Source organism: Episyrphus balteatus, chromosome 1 (genome assembly GCF_945859705.1).
Source record: "Episyrphus balteatus chromosome 1, idEpiBalt1.1, whole genome shotgun sequence".
Lineage (NCBI taxonomy): Eukaryota > Metazoa > Arthropoda > Insecta > Diptera > Syrphidae > Episyrphus > Episyrphus balteatus.
Genome location: NC_079134.1, coordinates 130,211,001 through 130,229,736, shown reverse-complemented (window position 1 = coordinate 130,229,736; position 18,736 = coordinate 130,211,001). Strand labels below are relative to the sequence as shown.

Here is an 18,736-nt window from a genome sequence, read left to right as displayed (position 1 = left end):
CCTTCAAATTTCCATATAGGTACTATATATCAAGTTATGCATTCGTACAAAAAAAAAAAGTTGAGATAACATTTTTCCATGACATTACGATGGTAGACAATGCCAAAAAAGTGGGTCCCGGAAGTCCGTCTGTCTGTCTGTCTGTCTGTCTGTCTGTATAAGGAGCTACAGCCTAAACGGATGGGCCGATTGATGTCAAACTTGGTATGTAGCGTTATTTGGCGACTCTCCAGAGGGGTTTTTGGAATTAATTTTTTTGGACCAAAAATAACGGTACTTGTCATATACCGATTTTAGTAAAATTGAAATTTCTCGAAAACTGCTCTAACGATTTTGTTTAAAAAATTCAAATATTAGTTTTAAGCTAAGGTCTATCTTTCAATGAAAAAAATTTTTTTTGAAAATCATTATTAACGGTACCTGCCATAGAACCGTTTTTTTCAAATCTGATTATCTCCAAAACTGCTTTTTCGATTTTAACGAAACTTTTTGTGAAGAAGCATTTATATAATTTAAATATAAGCCAAAAATAAAACTTTGAAAAAAATAATTTTTGGATTTTTAAAAAAATTTTGAAAATTTTTTTTTGAAAAATCAAATTTTCGAAAACGGGACATTGAATTTTTTTGAAATTTTGTTTTTAGATGTTGATTAGTGATTTCTATAAAATGGCATACCAACTCTATTTTTAAACTTTTTTTCCAAAAAATTATTTATAAAAAATTAGTTTTTTAAAAAACGGCTCTAACGATTTTGAAAATTTTTTTTCTAAAATTGCATGTTAATATATCAATCAAAACTGCATACTTGTTTTGGAGGGCAATTTAATTTCAGATTTTATTTTATTTTTTTTTTAAACGAATTTTATTTTTTTTTTCCAAATTTCTATATAAAAAGTCTTAAAAATTTAAGCAACTTTAACTCTAAGAGCAAGTTCGTGCGACCCCAGTCGTGCATTTTATTCAAATCTGAAATAAGGGTATTAGAAAAGCTTAAGTCCTGGTTCTCGGGACGCCAACCTCCTAGAGAAATCTGCCATTTTGAAAAACGCCGATTTTTAAAGTTTTTTGAAAAATTGCCAAGTAAACAACCAAAATTTTATTTATACAAATTTAAAGCCAAGCTTTAGAACTTTGTACACTTTTATATTTCAGTACTTTTTGTGCTAGCATATTTTCAACATAGGAGAACTTGGCTCTTTTTTTAACAGTAATGTTTTTGTTGTGATTTCACTTCTTTTTGCAAGGTTTTGCTGTAGAAATTAAAATCTCTATAATTGATGAAAATTCAGATAAAATGGGCGGTTACCACGCCCCTTGTCTAAAATTCTCAAATTTTAAATTTTTTCTTTTGTAATAACTACCAGATCTACCATTTTACCAAGTTTCAAGATTCTACGATAATCAGAAGTGCTCTAAAATATTTGATGTAAATTAAGCGAAAATGGGCGGTTACCACGCCCCCTGGCGAAAATTCTCAAATTTTAAATTTTTTCCTTTGTATAAACTACCAGCTCTACCATTCTACTAAATTTCAAGATTCTACGATAGTGAGAAGAGCTCTATAATAATTGATCAAAACTCGGCGAAAATGGGCGGTTACCACGCCCCCTGAATTGAAAATCTCAAATTTTCGATTTTTTCCTTTGTATACACCACAAGTCCTATCACCATGTAAAATTTCAAGTTTCTACGATAGCGGGAAGTTCTCCATAATTTTGATGATCTGTCAGTGAGTCAGTGAGTCAATGAGTCAGTTACGGTTTTCGCGATTTTTGAAGTCCTATATCTCAGAAACTACGCATCGTAAGAAGCTGAAATTTTGTGAGGAATTTGGGTTCGGGCCAGCTCAACAAATGTAGCGAGTTTGAAATGTCTGGCATATTTGGTGTGGAAGTTAGAGGGGGGTCGAAAATGACCTGAGTTGTTTCCTGTAAATAAGGGTGTAGTGCCAAAGTTGCTAGAGAACTTGGCTGGGCACTACCGTGCCCCTTGATAAAAAAAATATAGAGTTAAAAAAATTAAATTTACCTAATAATTTTTTTTTTCATAACTTTAAAAAAAAAATTACATTTTACACTTCAAAATTATAAGAAATATTAATATCTGTCTGTAAATTTTGAATTAAACTGGCTTATGCTTTGATGAAATATATGTACCTACGAACCTTAAAAATATGTCAATTTTTGCAAAAAATGGCAACGCCATATTTCCGTTCTTCGCATTTTTTAAGAAAAACTAAAAACGCAGTTTTGTTATAATCAATAAGACTATTACGTACCTACATCAAATTTAATCAAAATCATTGGAGCCGTTTTTGAGAAAATTTCAATACCTCGATAACGTTATATGGGAGAATGTGTTAAAATGGAGATATTAAAATAATAAAAAAAAAAAAACAGGTCCAGGGAATTGCGTAAAAATCATCAGATTCAAGAAAATCCATCCATACGTTTAGGCCCTAGCTCGATGTACAGATGGACGCACAGACCGACGCACATAGGAGTATTGTCATCAAAAACCTGGCCATAATTATTTTTAGTGGTTTTTGTTATTATTTCTGTTTATAATGAGTATTCCTACAAGAAAATACAATATAAACCTAGTTTTTGTTATTTTTATTTTTTTTTACCAAAAACTAAAAAAATTGATTAATGGCCTGTACGCCGCCTGTCGACATTATTTTTCTAAGTTTTTTTTTTCTCATCCCTAATACGCAATTCTCAGTTTCTTTTCTCTCTTCCCCAACCTTAACTAAGATCACCCAAAATAAAATACACTAATAACATCAGTAAATTTAAATAAAAAAATAAAAAACGTTGCATAAAGGAAGGAGTATTTTCTATTAGAAAGTGAAAAACTAATTGACCCTCGATTCTCTAAAGAGCACCTAAGAGCACCGAATTTTTGTTGCATTGTGTTAAAGAATATATAAACTAACTCATAAGTTTTAATTCATCGCAGAACAACGGGGTATACTAAAACAAAATCATTAAAGTTCAAATAATAACTTATCAAAAATATCAAGTTTTTAGATACTAGTTCTAAGCCCGAATTAAAATAGAAAAAACCATCTAACATTTTCAAAATTTTATTAATATCGTTGATAAATAACTGAAGAAGAATTCTCAATTTTAATTTTTTTAGATTTCTATCACAACACTTCGATATCGCATTTTGAATAACACTTACCAAAATACTTCGCATTCAAATAAAAATGAGGTAGATGTAACAGTTAACTTTGAACTCATTTTTTAACAAGACACGATCGAAAAACAAAAAAATGAGTGCAGCATATTGACACATGTTTATTTTGCACCAACTTTGCCAAACTTTTTGGTGTATATTTTGATTTTCAGAAAATCGACTTTTGACCAGGTTTTTACTGCAAATACTCCTATGTGCGACGGATGGCATGACGAAAATCACTTTTTTTTATGTTCTCCATCATTAGGGTTGCCAGATATATTTAGACGAAACTAGTAATCGAGATGCAAAATCCCGGACTTTCCCGGACAAATAAGGACAAAAAAAAGAGTACAAAACTAGGACAAAAAAATGCATAATTTTATAAAAAAAAAAATAACCGAACAATCCTTTTAACTAAAAATCACATTTTTAACCCTTGTTCCCGTAGCATTTTTGTATTATTTTTTCACAAAAAAAAAATTAATAAAAAACTCTGAGACAAAGTTTGGCCTTCTCGGTATAGTATTATAATAAACACTAGCTGACCCGGCGGACTTCGTTCCGCCATTTCTTGTATTTATTTCTATTTTCGACTTTGTAATTTTACATAATTCCCAATACAAAAAGAAAATCAAATCAAAATCAAAACTTGAAAAGTTCGTCCAATTAATTTAAAAATATTCACTTTTAAAATTTAAAAAAAAGTGGCCTATGTTAAAAACGTTTCTTAAGTTTTTTAATTTACCATTGTGAAGCTTGTAGTTAATGTAGCGTTATGTGTGATATATCAAATGAAAGGTTATATTATCAGGATGCTCAATAAAGATAAATCAAATTTTTGTAAGCTCCAGATCAAAAGATGTAACGTGTTGAAAAATAGAATTTTATTTTACCGATATTTCAAATTTGTCATTACAAAATTAATTGAAACTTTGTACAAATATAGTCTTGCCTATTATCTATCTACACTGTAAATTTCATTCATTTATCTATTGAAGAAAAAAAGATAAAAATAAAAAACTGTTAAAAACGGCCACAAAACTTGGGACAAAAAAAATTGTTTTTCCCGTTATTCGGTCAAAAATCGATTTAAAAATTCAAAAGTTTGTACATGGATGCGCATGATTTTGCAGACTTTTAAAAATTCCAAAAAAATAAAAGACTACTCAAAAATGTCCCTAAAAATTAGGTTGTTTTTCAAAAATTTTTATTTCAAAATACAGGGCCTATGAAAAAAAATCCGTTTTAGACCCCTAATTTTTTTTTTAAATATCTTTCTCATGGTGTAACTCAAATTTATGTGCAAAATTTTGCGTACCTCTAATTAGTCTTTTGTCGAAGGTCTATGACTGCAAAAAAAAACTCACAACTTGGTTTTGAAATTTTTTTGAATTTTTTCAATACCTTTTTTAACTATTGAATAAATTTGTCTATCATTTAAAAAAAAAGTCAACTCTTTACGACTTACCGTTTAGAAAATAGCCTCTTTTTTCAATGTCGTGTTACCCCTATTTACCCTATAAAATCTGGAATTTTTTTTGCCTTAAACCTTCTCCTCTTATGCCTCTTTGATTTCAAAAAAAAATTAAGAAAATGAGTCAGTCTGTGTGGCCGGTTAGCGAACGTACACAAAACCAAACTTTAATATATATAATAGATTTGAGCTATAATACTACAAAAGTTGCAATGCAATTCCAATTAAAAAATTTTTAAAATTCCATTGAAAACCAATTGCTCAAAATTTTAAACGATTTAGTTAAATGCAAATAAAATTTTTAGTAAGTTACTAAGTAAAGAAATGGTCTTTTTGACTTAGCAACTTACTTAAGTGGCTTTAGATTTTCCTTAATCGTTTAAAATTTTGCCATATTCTATATTTTTGAGTTTTGATTATATTGGAACAGAATACAAAACAGAATTGAGCAGATAATAAACCAAAATAAAAACGCCTCGCTCGTTTTTTGAATAATAAGGGCCAATTTTTCAATAGTCAGATAAACCTCAGAGCTTATTCCTAGGAATAAAAGTTTTTTTTTTATATTGACATTTATTCTTATAATAGTCTAACTGTCGATTGAACAATTAGGGCTAAATGAATTAAGAGTAGCATACAAGTAGTGAGATACTTAAAGGCTGAAAAGAGTACAATCCCGGACAATTGATAGAAACTATCCCGGACGTCCCCCACACAGCCAAAAAAGAGTACATGTCCGGGAAAACCCGGACGCCTGGCAACTTTATCCATCATCGTATATAAGACTTTTAAATTGGACTATTTTTGATAGAAGTTCAATTCTTGACAGAAATCGGGGACATTCCCCCCTTTCTCTCATATCATATTAAGTAGGCACATTATAGTTATCACACCTGCAAGAATCCTTTTACACTATAGTGACCCAAAACGTTAAAAATCTATACCTATTATTTTGTATTTTTAACTTATTTCCAAGTTCGTTCAAATATATTAACAAGTTTTTGTAAAATAGCTAGTTAAATCTCCAACCCATATTATGTCACAAAAAAAAAAAAACATATTTTTTATTTCCGTCAAGTGACAGTCGATTTGTTGGAAAATGTATGTGCCATAATAATATAATACAAGACTAAGTTATTTTACGACTTTTATTTATATCAACATTTATGTATATCAACATTTCTTTGATTATTAAAAAAAAAACATCATTATTTACACTATAAACTATAAAAAAACATCAACACCTAATACACGCATAATATTAAAAAAGAAAAAAAAAACAGGACCTTACATAAAAATGACGAAATAAGAACAATCCAATAAAAAATATATAAAAATTCAAATAAAAACGATAAACATAAAACACCACAAAATATTAATTGAGCGATAAAAAAAATGTGTGTGTTCACAAAGGTAGTTATAATAGGTATGATGTTAATGGGTCGCAACAAAAAATATATATAAACATCTCATCTCGACTTACCGCTATCACATTCATCCGTTGAATTCATTTCCAGCATTTTTGTATGAGTGATGTCCTTGTGTGATGCCAGAAAAAGAACAACATCACGTTTTTCATTTTTGATTGGCACAATATCAAAAAGACACCAAAATGGTGATCCTATTTAAATAGAAAAAAAAAAAAATAAAAAATCAGAGAAAAAGACAAAAATAAAGTCATCAGTAAAAAAAAAAATCTTCTTAATTTTGATTGAAAAATAAGTTCTAATCACAATATCTCCTTAAAATAAAAAAACAAACATTTAAATTATCTTTGCTAAAAAAAATCCTCACACCAGGAATGGTAATCATTAAATGTCAGCAGAAAATGTAGAATTTAATCTTTTGAGATATTTCAAGAAAATAAATAAAGTAGGTATGCTTGTAAGGATATCTTAAAAAAAAAAAAAAAATAGCAAAAAGACTCCTTAATACCAAGCTTTTTATGTCGGCTATAAATTGAAAAATAACAAAATCCCCCAAGACCATACAGACACAAACACACACTCACCACGATGGACCATCGATATAAATTCTATTCAATTTCGATTATTTGACGTTTCGCTATAAAAATGTAAAATGTATATCTGGCTTCTGTTGTTTTCAAAGCAATAAATTTAAAAAGGTATACTAACTAATGCATTACCACATAATAATAATAAGGAAAAAAAAATCCATTGCGTGTATAATAAAACAACCATAAAAAGCATGGTGCATTAATAGGATATAGCATCAGGTAAGTTGAGTTGAGAGAATACCTCTCTTGCATAAGCACCATCATAAATAATGTCAACGAGAGGATGTTTTTTTTTCCTTTTTTCATCCCCAAAAGGGATTTACTCTTCCAATCAACTTTCTATCGGGATAATAAACTTTATTAGGCGAAAACCTTCCCCAGACGAATGGATGAAGGGTAGGTATATTATTCTGTTCGTTTTTGTCCAATTGGGGGATTAACACGTATAAAAGGACACGTTAACTTTTGGGAGCCTTTTTCTCTACACAATATAATATTAAAGTGAATTTTAATGACAAAAGTGTTTTTCTGCGTAAATAAGTTGAAAAACATTTTGATTTAATTAAGGGTATGAAGGTTATATAAGAAATTCCTAAATAAAATCAGAAAGGTTAGGGGATTAAAAAGGAGAGATCTTACATAATTTTATATCGAAATTTAAGAGGACCTATACAAAAAGTGAGAAAAGTGAAAGAAATCACATGTGTATCTCACATTTCCTGGAAGGTGAAAGGAAAATTTCAGTTATGTTTGAATGGAAAATGGATAAAGGTTCACAAATTTTATATCTAGATCACGTTGCAGATGAATGCAACAAGACACGAGACCTATGTAAATTACAACTTTAACCTGTTGCGAGGCACAATGAAAATGCAGAAGAATGTAAATGTCAAATAACAATTGAAAAATAGTTTATGTGTTAAGTTGAGGTAAAGTTGTACCTCTATTGGTGTTGTTGCTTTCAAAATTCATAAAATAAAGACTCTTGAAACTTTTTATTCCTTGAAGATGTATTATATTTTATTGCTACTTAACCCTTAGCTTTTAAAATATTTCTCTCCCTTCTTAGTGAAATAGAACAATTAGGAAACAAACCCTATTTAACCCTGTTCTTAGCTGATAAAGATTTTTACTTTAAAAGGGTTAGTTAAGAGAAAGTTTTGGTTATACGAGGCCAATCCTTATCGCTTTAACAGTTGAGAACTTTAGTTTTTTGTAGGTAGTTTTAAGATACATTTTGCACATGGGTTTGGTTAGAAATTTTTAGTTCAATTTTTTTTTTTTACGTGATAACGTCTTATAAATCGATGAACCATGGCAGCCACCACAAAAAAGTGACGCCAAAAAAAAATTAAAAATAAACTATTAGAGATACAAAAATCTTCTATAGCTTATTTGAAAGATAATAACCTAAAGCTTAATTCAAATGAAGGATTTTCAAAAATTCCGTCATTTAATAGGGTAAACAGGGGTAAAACGGAAAGATGAAATTTGAGCTAAAATCTTAACGCGAAATTCTATAGATAGATGAGACTAATTTAAGAATAACTGCATTTAAGAAAAAATTCTAAAAAATTTTGAAACTGCAGTACCTTGCCATATTATTACGCCCAAGCAAAAAAACTACAAATTTTCACGATGCTCAGTTTTTAAAGTTTTTGTCGAAATATCTTAAATTTTTTTTTTGTCTCATTTACTTACACTTATCATGTAGATACGGATTGACTTAAAAAAAGTTGGAATAACATACTGTGAAGGTCTGCTCGTCTGGTCTTCTACGAAAGAATAAACTGCCAAAAATCTAAGAATCTTACGTAATAACCAGACGATCAGAGCTTCACTATTTATGCAAGATGGTGCTTTTGTCATAAAGTTAAGAATGTCACGTTATTCCTCGATACAAAAATTTAAGTATTGGACCCGTCTGAAATATTCCGGTCATGAATTCCATAGAAAACCTTTTTTGGAGCTTATTCCCTTTTGCACGTTATTTTTTATCAAAATTTTTGAATTCTTTCAATTTTTTTAAGTCAATCCGTATCTACATGATAAGAGTAAGTAAATGAGACAACAAAACATTCAAGATATTTCGACAAAATCTTTAAAAATTCAGCAACATGAAGCAAAAAATTGTATTTTTTTCGCTTGGGCCTAATAATATGGCAAGGTACTGTAAGCTATAACGTTTTGTTTGAATGTTGTACACGTGTTGGGGCTATGACAAAATGATGATTTTGGATAGGAAACATTTTTTTTTGACAATTCTAAAGGTGCCAGGTGAAAGATGAGGAAAAAACAAATTAGGAGTCTGATACGGATTTTTTTCCAACACTCTGCGTTTCGAAATATGAATTTTTTAAAAACACCTTGTTTTTAAGTGGTATTTTTGGGTAGTTTTTGACTTTTAGCTTTTTTTTTGAGCGTTCAAAAAATTTTGAACTTATTGGACATATAGGTTTTGGCCTTATGCATACATGTGCAAAAAATTGTTTAGTGAGTTTTGACTGAATAACGGAAGAAACAAGTTTTAAAAAAACACGTTTTTTGACCGTTTTTAACCGATTTTCATCGTTTCATCGACCATAACCACGACTAAATAAGTGCAAAGTTTCAATCATTTTCGTAAACACGGTAAAATAAAATTTTAGAATTTAACAGGTTATAACTTTTGACCAAGAGCAGATAGAAATTTCATTTCTATTTCATGAGCATCCTGATACAATTGCCTTTCATTTGGTATATTACACATAACGGTAGACTAACTACAAGCTACACAATGTTAAATCAAGAAACATGCGAAAAACCTCAAAACACCTGTGGGGATCTGTTGGCGATGACCAGCTACCAGTGTAGGAAGTACCGTAATCTCAGTCTGCAAATTCGACATGTTTGACTTTAAAAAAATTCTAACTTCTCTTGTAGACATCTTTGAAATAAGATTTATACATCATTATACAAGGTGAAACAATAAGCTTTCATATGGTATACAATTTTTATAGGTTGTCAAACAAAAAAATTGATTTAATAGCATGAGAACATAAAAATAAATGTTTTTTTTGGTTTTTAGATGAAATTTCATCGAGTTTAAAAAATTCTAGCTCTTTTTGTAGATGTCTCATACACCTGATCGATATATATATTTTGAGCTAAGACAATAAGCTTTCAGATGGTGTAAAAATTTGTATAGGTTGTTAGGGAAAAAAATGGATTTAATAGCGTGAGAAGATAAAAATACGTGTTTTTTTGTTTCAAAAGATAGATGAATGAAATTTGTACTGTAGATAGGTAATTAAATAAACTATAAATGTACAAAATTTCAATTTATTTCATATTCAAAATTCTGAGATAACGGTAAAAAAATGTTCTTTGTCTACACACGTTATATCTTTTGATCTAATGCACATACAAATTTGATTTAATTAATATATCACACATAACGGTACGTGCTCTACAAGTTACTTAATCACAATCACAATCTTATATAAATGAGGGTCACTGTGGTGTATGCGCAATATTTTATCTATTGAAAAACTCAAACAGTATTTTTTTTTTATTTAAACCTAGTTCATAATTTATCGACTGTTAAAAATATATACTCAATTTAGTAAGTTTAAAGTTAAAATTAAATTTAAGGTCAATTTAATCAATAGTTCTATAAAAACGAGATTCATAGAGAAATTTAACATCAAAATTCACCTTGGGAGCTTCCAAAAAAAAAATTATTTCTAAGAACATCCAGTCTTTTTTATCAATGAAAGAATAACCTTCAATTCACAGAAAATATCTGAATAGAAAAACATGTTTTTCAAAGTTACCAGTAACCGACTTTCCTACTAAAAATCGATTAAAACAACGCTAAATTTTCCAAGAATTATGCTTATCATAGAATTTTTCATACAAAATATGTATATGTATTTAAATCATTGACGTCAGTGTGTGTAATTAAGCAAAGTAGAATTATTTATTTCTTACCAAACCAATATCTCTGTCTGAATAACATCCAAAACTGTTTGATTGAACCCCTGACACATTCAGATATAATTTCAGTAATATGTTTTGTATCGGCAACATATACACCTCCACTCAATTTGTCTAATGGTTGAATAATATGTTCGATTGAGTTAAGATAAGTACCTTCCATCAGTCTGATGATGGAAATAACTTCTCTCACTTTCATCAAATACAACTTCTCTGTCTTTGAAGTGTTTGTGAAGATATACCTGCAGATAAGGATGCTAATCAAAATTTCTTCAAACTGAAGCCAAATTCGGTACCAGCTGAAAGTCTATAATCTGTGCGTGTTGGTGTTCAATGTATCAATAACTTAGTTTCAATTTCAGAATTTCAAGAACACACACACAAATACACGTATCCATAGAAACATAGGTTAGGTACTTATATTATATTCATTGAGTGATGGCTGACAAGGAAACAAATCTTGGTAAATATATAATTTATTTTGCAAGGATATGCCTCATCGTCTATATGTCTAGAAATCAATCTGACCATTAAATTAACCTCATCTCCATCTTGTTGCATCAACTTGAAAACATTGAAACATCAATATCTATTTCTATAAAGGTTTTCCGTTGCTTCTTTCGGTATACAGACTTTTTTCCAAAGTCACGTAACCGATCAAATCATTAATCGTTCTAGTCGATTAAGTCTTGCGTTGGCTTACCTACCTTTCTTATAGTACATTTTCTTATGTTAATATTTAATACCCTTACGAACCCTTATCAACCTTCCTATCATCATCTCTAACCATAATTTTTTTCTGCTCAACAACAATCACGGCCGGTTGGAGGCATTTATTTGTATTACCTATAGGTTTCGTGATTTAAACTTTTTTATTTGGGGATAATTACACTGTGCAAGTTTTTTCAAAAAAAAAATTTTGAGACAAGTGCGCTGTTGACTGTTCCCCCCTATTTCGGACCTGAGAAATCGATTGGCATCATTAGTTTTTCGATTAATCGGTACGACTTCGAACACAATTTTTTTCGGAAGTTTTTTCCAATAATTTTAAGCATTTTGCCCGGTTTAAATTAATAAATAAATCATTTTTCTTGTTTATATTGCTATTTATTCGACTCAAACGTTATTTACTACCAGCATAAAACAAATAAACAACTTTATGCAATTTATTTAACAATTTAGCAAATATTTTTGAAAAAATTAAAAAAAATTTGGATTTTTTTGCATTGTTATCGTTTTATTATGTTTTAATGGAGTAACTAAAGCAAATTACAGATCCAATTTTGATAATTTCTGTTCTTAAACATATGTAATGAAAATACTTTAAAATCTATGTGTTAAAAATTTCCGGTATTGCCGTTTTGTTTTTTAAACTAAAAATAAATTTTTTTTTTTAAACTTTTTTTTTTTAATTTCATAAATAAAATGATGTATAAGGATTATTTAGATTATTTACAGAAAAAATTATATTATTAAAATTTCTCAGGTCCGAAATAGGGGGAAACAGTCAACAGCGCACTTGTCAAAGATTTCGACTTGCACAATGTTATTATTTATTTATCCTTCTTAACCTTGGAAAATTTTTCAAACTTTAACATTACTTAAAAATTTAGATTTCTTATGAAGGAAATTTACCCTTCTTCCGATAATCGTTGTGAAGGAATATCACCACATGGCCAATGACTATTAAACAACTTTTGACCAAATAGAAGATTTCACTAAACAACGGAAACTTTTAATGAGTTTGAAGCCAATTTATTGCTTGAACACACTACATTATATCAGAAACTCGATTAAATCTAGTAACCAAGTCTTATTTTAACCCTTTCGAACCCAAGCTATGAAAATCAATATTAAAAAATGTTTTTTTCGGTATTATCGGGTCAAAAACATCACAACTAAGAAATATGAATAGCAAAAAGTTATTTTCCAAAATAATAAATAGCAAAACTAATGTGTTTTTCTCATGTTACATGTAAGTAACATGCACCTACCTATGACACCAAAAAAAGTCGGAGAACTGAGAAAATGACTTTTTTATGAAACTATAATGTATGCTACTTCTTCTAAGCAAAAAAACAAAACACTTTATGCATTAACATTTTTTATATCTTTTTTTCAAAATTATGACCATATATTATATATATATTTGCAAAAAAAAAATGTGAATTTCAGTCCCTTTCTCGATAAAAAAAAATTAAAGGTATGACATTTGACTAACTTTTTGTAATAATCCAATAACTAGGCATTATTATCTTCCAATTAAGGGATCATAACCTAAAAAATTGTTTAATTTAATATTTTTTACGAATTTTTAAAAAATGTTACATGAGAGTAACGCTGGGTCCGAAAGGGTTAAAAGAGACGACATGGAATTAAAATATCAAGATAATATTAAGAAAGCAAAAAATGATATTGAAAACTGTCATCAACAACAAATGGAAAACAAAATTTTTTCTAGCGAAGATCACCCAAATCAGAGTTACTCAAGATCAACGCTAAACCCACAGGCTGATTAGATTCGTTTAAACTGTTCCAAATGATTGGGGAAATCTTTTATTTTCGAAGGATTCTCCCTATAAAGCTGTTTGAATGTCGAGAAACAAAGCACAAATTTTTCTTGTATTGAAACTACTTCTCTCTCTATCTATTATTGGCTGAACTCAAATGGACAAACTTTGATCTAAAACTTCCAAACGGACAAAAATAGCAAGAGATGATAGCCTTTGGTAAATTTATTTAGAGTATTTGCTAACTATAAATCTGCCCGTACTCAAAGAAAAAAAAATGTGCTCAAAGAAGTTTTTCTATCGTCGATATTATTTAATAGAAGAAAGGAAGAGCAACATTTGATATAGATTAGGGTAAACAAACAGTTCTTTTGTTGGAAATACATCACAAGGCACTTACTGAAAGTTGAATTGGCAGCTTAAACCGGTATATCGTACAATGCACATTGTCAAACTTCTAAGGCTACAGAGGAGAAAGAGATACTAGAAAATTTTTTCTGCAACTGCGCAGCAGTATCCCAATCAAGACAATAAATTTTTGGTGCGCCGCGCTGTTCTAAGAGTTCTTAGGTGACCTTCCAAGTAACAATAACAATTTAGCTTTCATAAGGTTCAATGCAAGCTATTTTTTTGCTTCTATAAGATGAAGGACAGGTCTTATATTTACAAATCTTTTTGGCGCAATAACCGAAATGCCTCAAAACTTTCCTTCACGGGTAATCCACAAGATAATAGTTTGTGACGAACAGCGTTAAATGGCCTTATGGAGGTCTTTCTGCAGAATCTTCAACAACCTGTTGCAAGAGGTTTCTTGTAAGTAAGCAATGTAACGAGGCTTTCTGTTACTTGAGAATACAAGGTTTTCTTAGAACGGTTCAAACAGGGGTCGAATCACAGCATACATTCGTTAGCGTATAGTCGCTATTTGTCCCTATTTTTTTCTACTGATTAAATAGATACAGCAATAATCGAAACGATAACGTATGATCGTAATCGTATGCCGTGATTCGACTCCAGGTCTTAAAAAATCCTTTTTGAACTGAAATTTATAAGGCTTCCTCTCAACACATCTAGGATATCTTAAGGGGTCATTCTTTTTTCCAAAATAGTTAACTTGCGTAAGCATGTTTTAAACTAAACCTATACAATAGCTTGCTAAATTGAAAAAATGGACCTGATTCACGCCAAATTGTTACTTGGGCTAGGCGAATTAAACACCTAATGGTTTTCCTAGACAAAATTCAACGTTTCTAACATAATACAACGGCAAATAGGACACGACCGAGTGAAATTCTAAGAAATCCCATTGAGTAAGAGACTTGCTAGGGGCCTTTAGCTAATTAAACTCGTTACAGCTCCCATAAAGCTCAAGGTGCCTGTTTTGTCGACTTTTCACAAGTTAATTTTAGCCGTTCAATGTTTCGCAAGGCTAAAGTCGACTAGGATTCTTTTATGGGGATTGTGGATTGTCACTTTAGTCACCTGAGGCATACGTTCAAACGAGTCGAGTCGAATTACAAAACGGCTTCACCGCACGGCGAAAATCGTCTAGTAAAAAGTCGGCACTAAGTAGACGACTGCTCCTGCCTTGAGCAAAGGATACAATTCAGCGTCTCTACATGTCAAAGCTATTCCAAAAATAAATCCAATATCATTTATCAGGCAAGGCCAAAAGTGAGTGACAGTCACATCAGGTTTCCTTTCGATCAAAAGGCTCACTGGGTCCTCTTATTTAAAACTTTGATAATGGGCTCTATGTTGCTGAATTTAAGTCGGAACCAAATATAACGGCGACGCGTCATGCTCATGTAAGTATCTGGCCAAAAGAGAGTAGATTCACGAGTGAAAGAGATTCCCGTTAATACTTCACGTCGTGAAGCAAAACTTTCCATTTTTTTTTCCACCACGAAAGTTCACAGAAACGTTCACGGGGGACAAAAAAAATGTATGGATTCACTTCACGACTTTCTTCACCAAGTATGTTCTAGGCTTAACAAACCATTATGGTCATGAAAGTTATGGAGCTTGCTAGTTCACTATTGTTAAAATTTTTAGCTCGAATTACTGAGCCCAAAAAAATAGGGAAAGATAGTTTTTAGGGAGGTAAACGAAAGTTTATGGTGTGGGCCTAAAGATATAAAAATTAGCCAAACTATTAAGTTGTTAGCCAAAAATATAGATGGATATCAAGAGTGCACCACATTGTGTGCATTAAATTGGAACAAAAAGGTACAAGGTAATATACAAATTTTACTTCTGAAACTATACTTTTTGTTTAGCAGAAATGGAATTCATGTAAAACTATTGCACGACATCATCGAAAAACGAGTAATATTGAATAATAGCTACTCACCAAAAAAAAAAGGAAGGATCTAAGAAGATAAAATGTAAAGATTCCAAGGAAAGATTTGCAACCATGACTACGAAATACTCGTAAAATTTTGTATGAAATAACTTTCAAACTAAAACTAATCACAACTCTCCCACATAACTCAACAACATTTGACTTCAGAAAAAGTCAGCAAGTTTTATCGTTTTGTATTGTTCCATTTCTGAAGGCCAACTGAATTCTGGTATTTTATATTTTCTTGAACTACAAGTTTTTCGCCTACGTTTGTTCTTCGTTCGCGGTCGTATCGAAACGTATCGGAGAATGGAATTCATGGGTGCTTTGAATTTAAGATTTTTCTAGCAATTTTTGATTCGGTCTAAATCGGTGGAGAGTGAGTTTAAGTGTTTTAGGGGCCCTTAAAAATTTACATTGTTTATCATAATCATATTTCGACCCTGTACTTACCATCTTTTTTATAAAAAATAACTTCCAACTTAAGTTCCAGTTTATTGCTCAGACTTTTCTCAATTTGTAATTTATGTTCCTCCTTCGTTTCGGGCCCGTATAGAAAATGGCATGAACATCCTGAAACGAAAGCAAAGTTAATGATAGGTTTTTGAGATAACAAAACCAAACAACAACATCAACGACATTGCAGAAAAAAAAAATATCAAAAACTTTTTGCCAGGTAGTCAAGTTTAACTCGAAAAAAGGTAAAGCAAAAAAAAAAAAAATTAGAAGAATTGACAAAACTTAAGAAGATGTAGGCAACAAAAACGAAGATCTCAAAAAGGAAATAAAAAAAGAAAAAAATCATTTAAATTGGATTTCGAAAAAAAAAGTTTTTACCTTTTTGCATTATTTGGGCCCGAGAATATCCTGTTAGCTCCACGAAGCCATCCGAACAATAAACAATTGGATTGGCATTTGCTTGAGCATTTCCCAGCACAAAATTTGAATCTGAAAATGAGAGACAAGAAAGGGAAAGGATATATATTTTTTTTTATCTCTTGTAGATTTAGTGTTTTTTGTGTAAAAAAAAAAGTTAAGATGCATTATGTAATTTTTTGAAAACGGATTTATTTAAAATTCTAAGAGGATTTCTCCATGAACTGAACTCTCTCAATAATTGGTTTAGTTCAAGAAGATTTGGAATGCATGAAAGCATTCATTTTGGGAACAATAGAGATTACTATACCATTTGGCAATATAATGACATAAATGAAGTATCTATCGATTTACACATTATTGAAATCATAGAAATCAGGATAGATGGATTATACGTGTGTGGGTAATGGGATGTAAGTTTTGCGTTGGATATTGGATTAAGGAATTGATGATAATATGTAATTGATTTGTAATATTAATGTGGTGGAAGTTTCTACATAGTATTTGCAGTCATTTTGTATTTAGTTGTCAGAGACATGGAAATGGTTTTAAGTTTTGACACAGGTTTTGACAAATTTTGGATATTACTTGTTTCTAATAGGTACTAAATTAAAAATTGAATTAGATCATTTTAATCACAGTTTAAGACGTCGTTGTCTAGCTGTCGGTGTGGGGCTTTTTTTTATAATAGGTACATTACAAAAAAGTTAAAATACTATGATCAGCTTTTTTTTTGTAATGGTGTTTTCTTTTGGTAAAAAAATCAATTTATTTTTGAATTTAAATCTGTCAAAAAAATGTTGTTGCGACTATTTAATTGTAGTTGAACAGATCAAATTTTTTTTTTTTTTTTTGACAGATTTACATCAAAAAATAAATTGATTTTTTTACCAAACGAAAACACCATAAGAGAAATGAAGATCTTTTAATCCTTTCTTCACATTACCATACTCTTCTTTGAATTACAAAAACATCTTTTTTTACGGTTTGAAATATGTCATTATATTTCTTATACCTACCTAAAAACATGGTTGAAAAAAATCATTTTCTTAATGCCTTTTTTTTATTACAAAATATTTTTATTAAAAACAAAAAAATTGGAATAAAAAAATATTTATTGCAACTGAAAAAAATTTGAATTAAAAATTTTTTTTATTGCAACTGGATTAAAAAAAATATTTCTGCAACTTTAATAATTTTCATTAAAAAAATGTTATTACCTACAACTTCAAAATAAATATTTTATTGGAATTAAAAATACTTTGCATTAAAAAAAAAAAATTTATCAAAAATAAAATATTTTCTGCATTGAAAACAAAATTGAATGCAAAATGTGTGTATTAAATATTTTTACTTGTATATGTATATCAAGTTATGCATTCGTACAAAAAAAAAAGTTGAGATAACATTTTTCCATGACATTACGATGGTAGACAATGCCAAAAAAGTGGGTTCCGGAAGTCCGTCTGTCTGTCTGTCAATCTGTCAGTCTGTCTGTCTGTCTGTATAAGGAGCTACAGCCTAAGCGGATGGACCGATTAATGTCAAACTTGGTATGTAGCGTTATTTGGTGACTCTCCAGAGAGATTTTTGGAATTAATTTTTTTGGACCAAAAATAACGGTACTTGTCATATACTGATTTTAGTAAAATTGAAATATCTCGAAAACGGCTCCAACGATTTTGTTTAAAAAATTCAAATGTTAGTTTTAAGCTAAGGTCTATCTATTAATGAAAAATTTTTTTTTGAAAATCAGTATTAATGGTACCTGCCATAGAACGGTTTTTTTCAAATCCGTTTATCTCCGAAACCGCTTATTCGATTTCAACGAAACTTTTTGTGAAAAAGCATTTATATAATTTAAATATAAACCAAAAATAAATTTTTCAAAAAAATAATTTTTGGATTTAAAAAAAAAATTTGAAAACTTTTTTTTGAAAAATCAAATTTTCGAAAACGGGACATTGAATTTTTTTGAAATTTTGTGTTTAGATGCTGATTAGTTATTTCTACAAAATGGCATACCAATTTTATTTTAAAACTTTTTTCCCAAAAAATGATTTATAAAAAATTAGTTTTTTTTTTTAAACGGCTCTAATAATTTTGAAAATTTTTTTGTCTAAAAATGCATCTTAATATATCAATCAAAACTGCATATATGTTTTGGAGGGCAATTTGATTTAGATTTTATTTTATTTTTTTAAAAAACGAAATTTATTTTTTCTCCAAATTTCTATAAAATTTCTTAAAAATTTAAGCAACTTTAACTCTAAGAGCAAGTTCGTGCGACAAAGTCGTGCATTTTATTTTTTTAATATTCGTCGAATTTCTTACAATTTTGGCTTATTG

General features: G+C 29.8%; 1 protein-coding gene across 5 annotated transcripts in view; it reads right to left on the bottom strand.

The window, feature by feature from the left end:
• The window catches only part of LOC129907418 (potassium voltage-gated channel subfamily H member 8), a 153,474-nt gene that overhangs the window by 49,992 nt on the left and 84,746 nt on the right, over positions 1-18,736 (bottom strand). For all 5 annotated transcript variants that reach the window (XM_055983619.1, XM_055983620.1, XM_055983621.1 and 2 more), the window contains exons 3-5: positions 16,349-16,459; positions 15,965-16,084; positions 6,146-6,283 (exon numbers count right to left, since the gene is read on the bottom strand). In XM_055983619.1, coding sequence (XP_055839594.1) covers positions 6,146-6,283; positions 15,965-16,084; positions 16,349-16,459 — 369 coding nt within the window. The remainder of the gene's footprint in view (positions 1-6,145; positions 6,284-15,964; positions 16,085-16,348; positions 16,460-18,736) is intronic.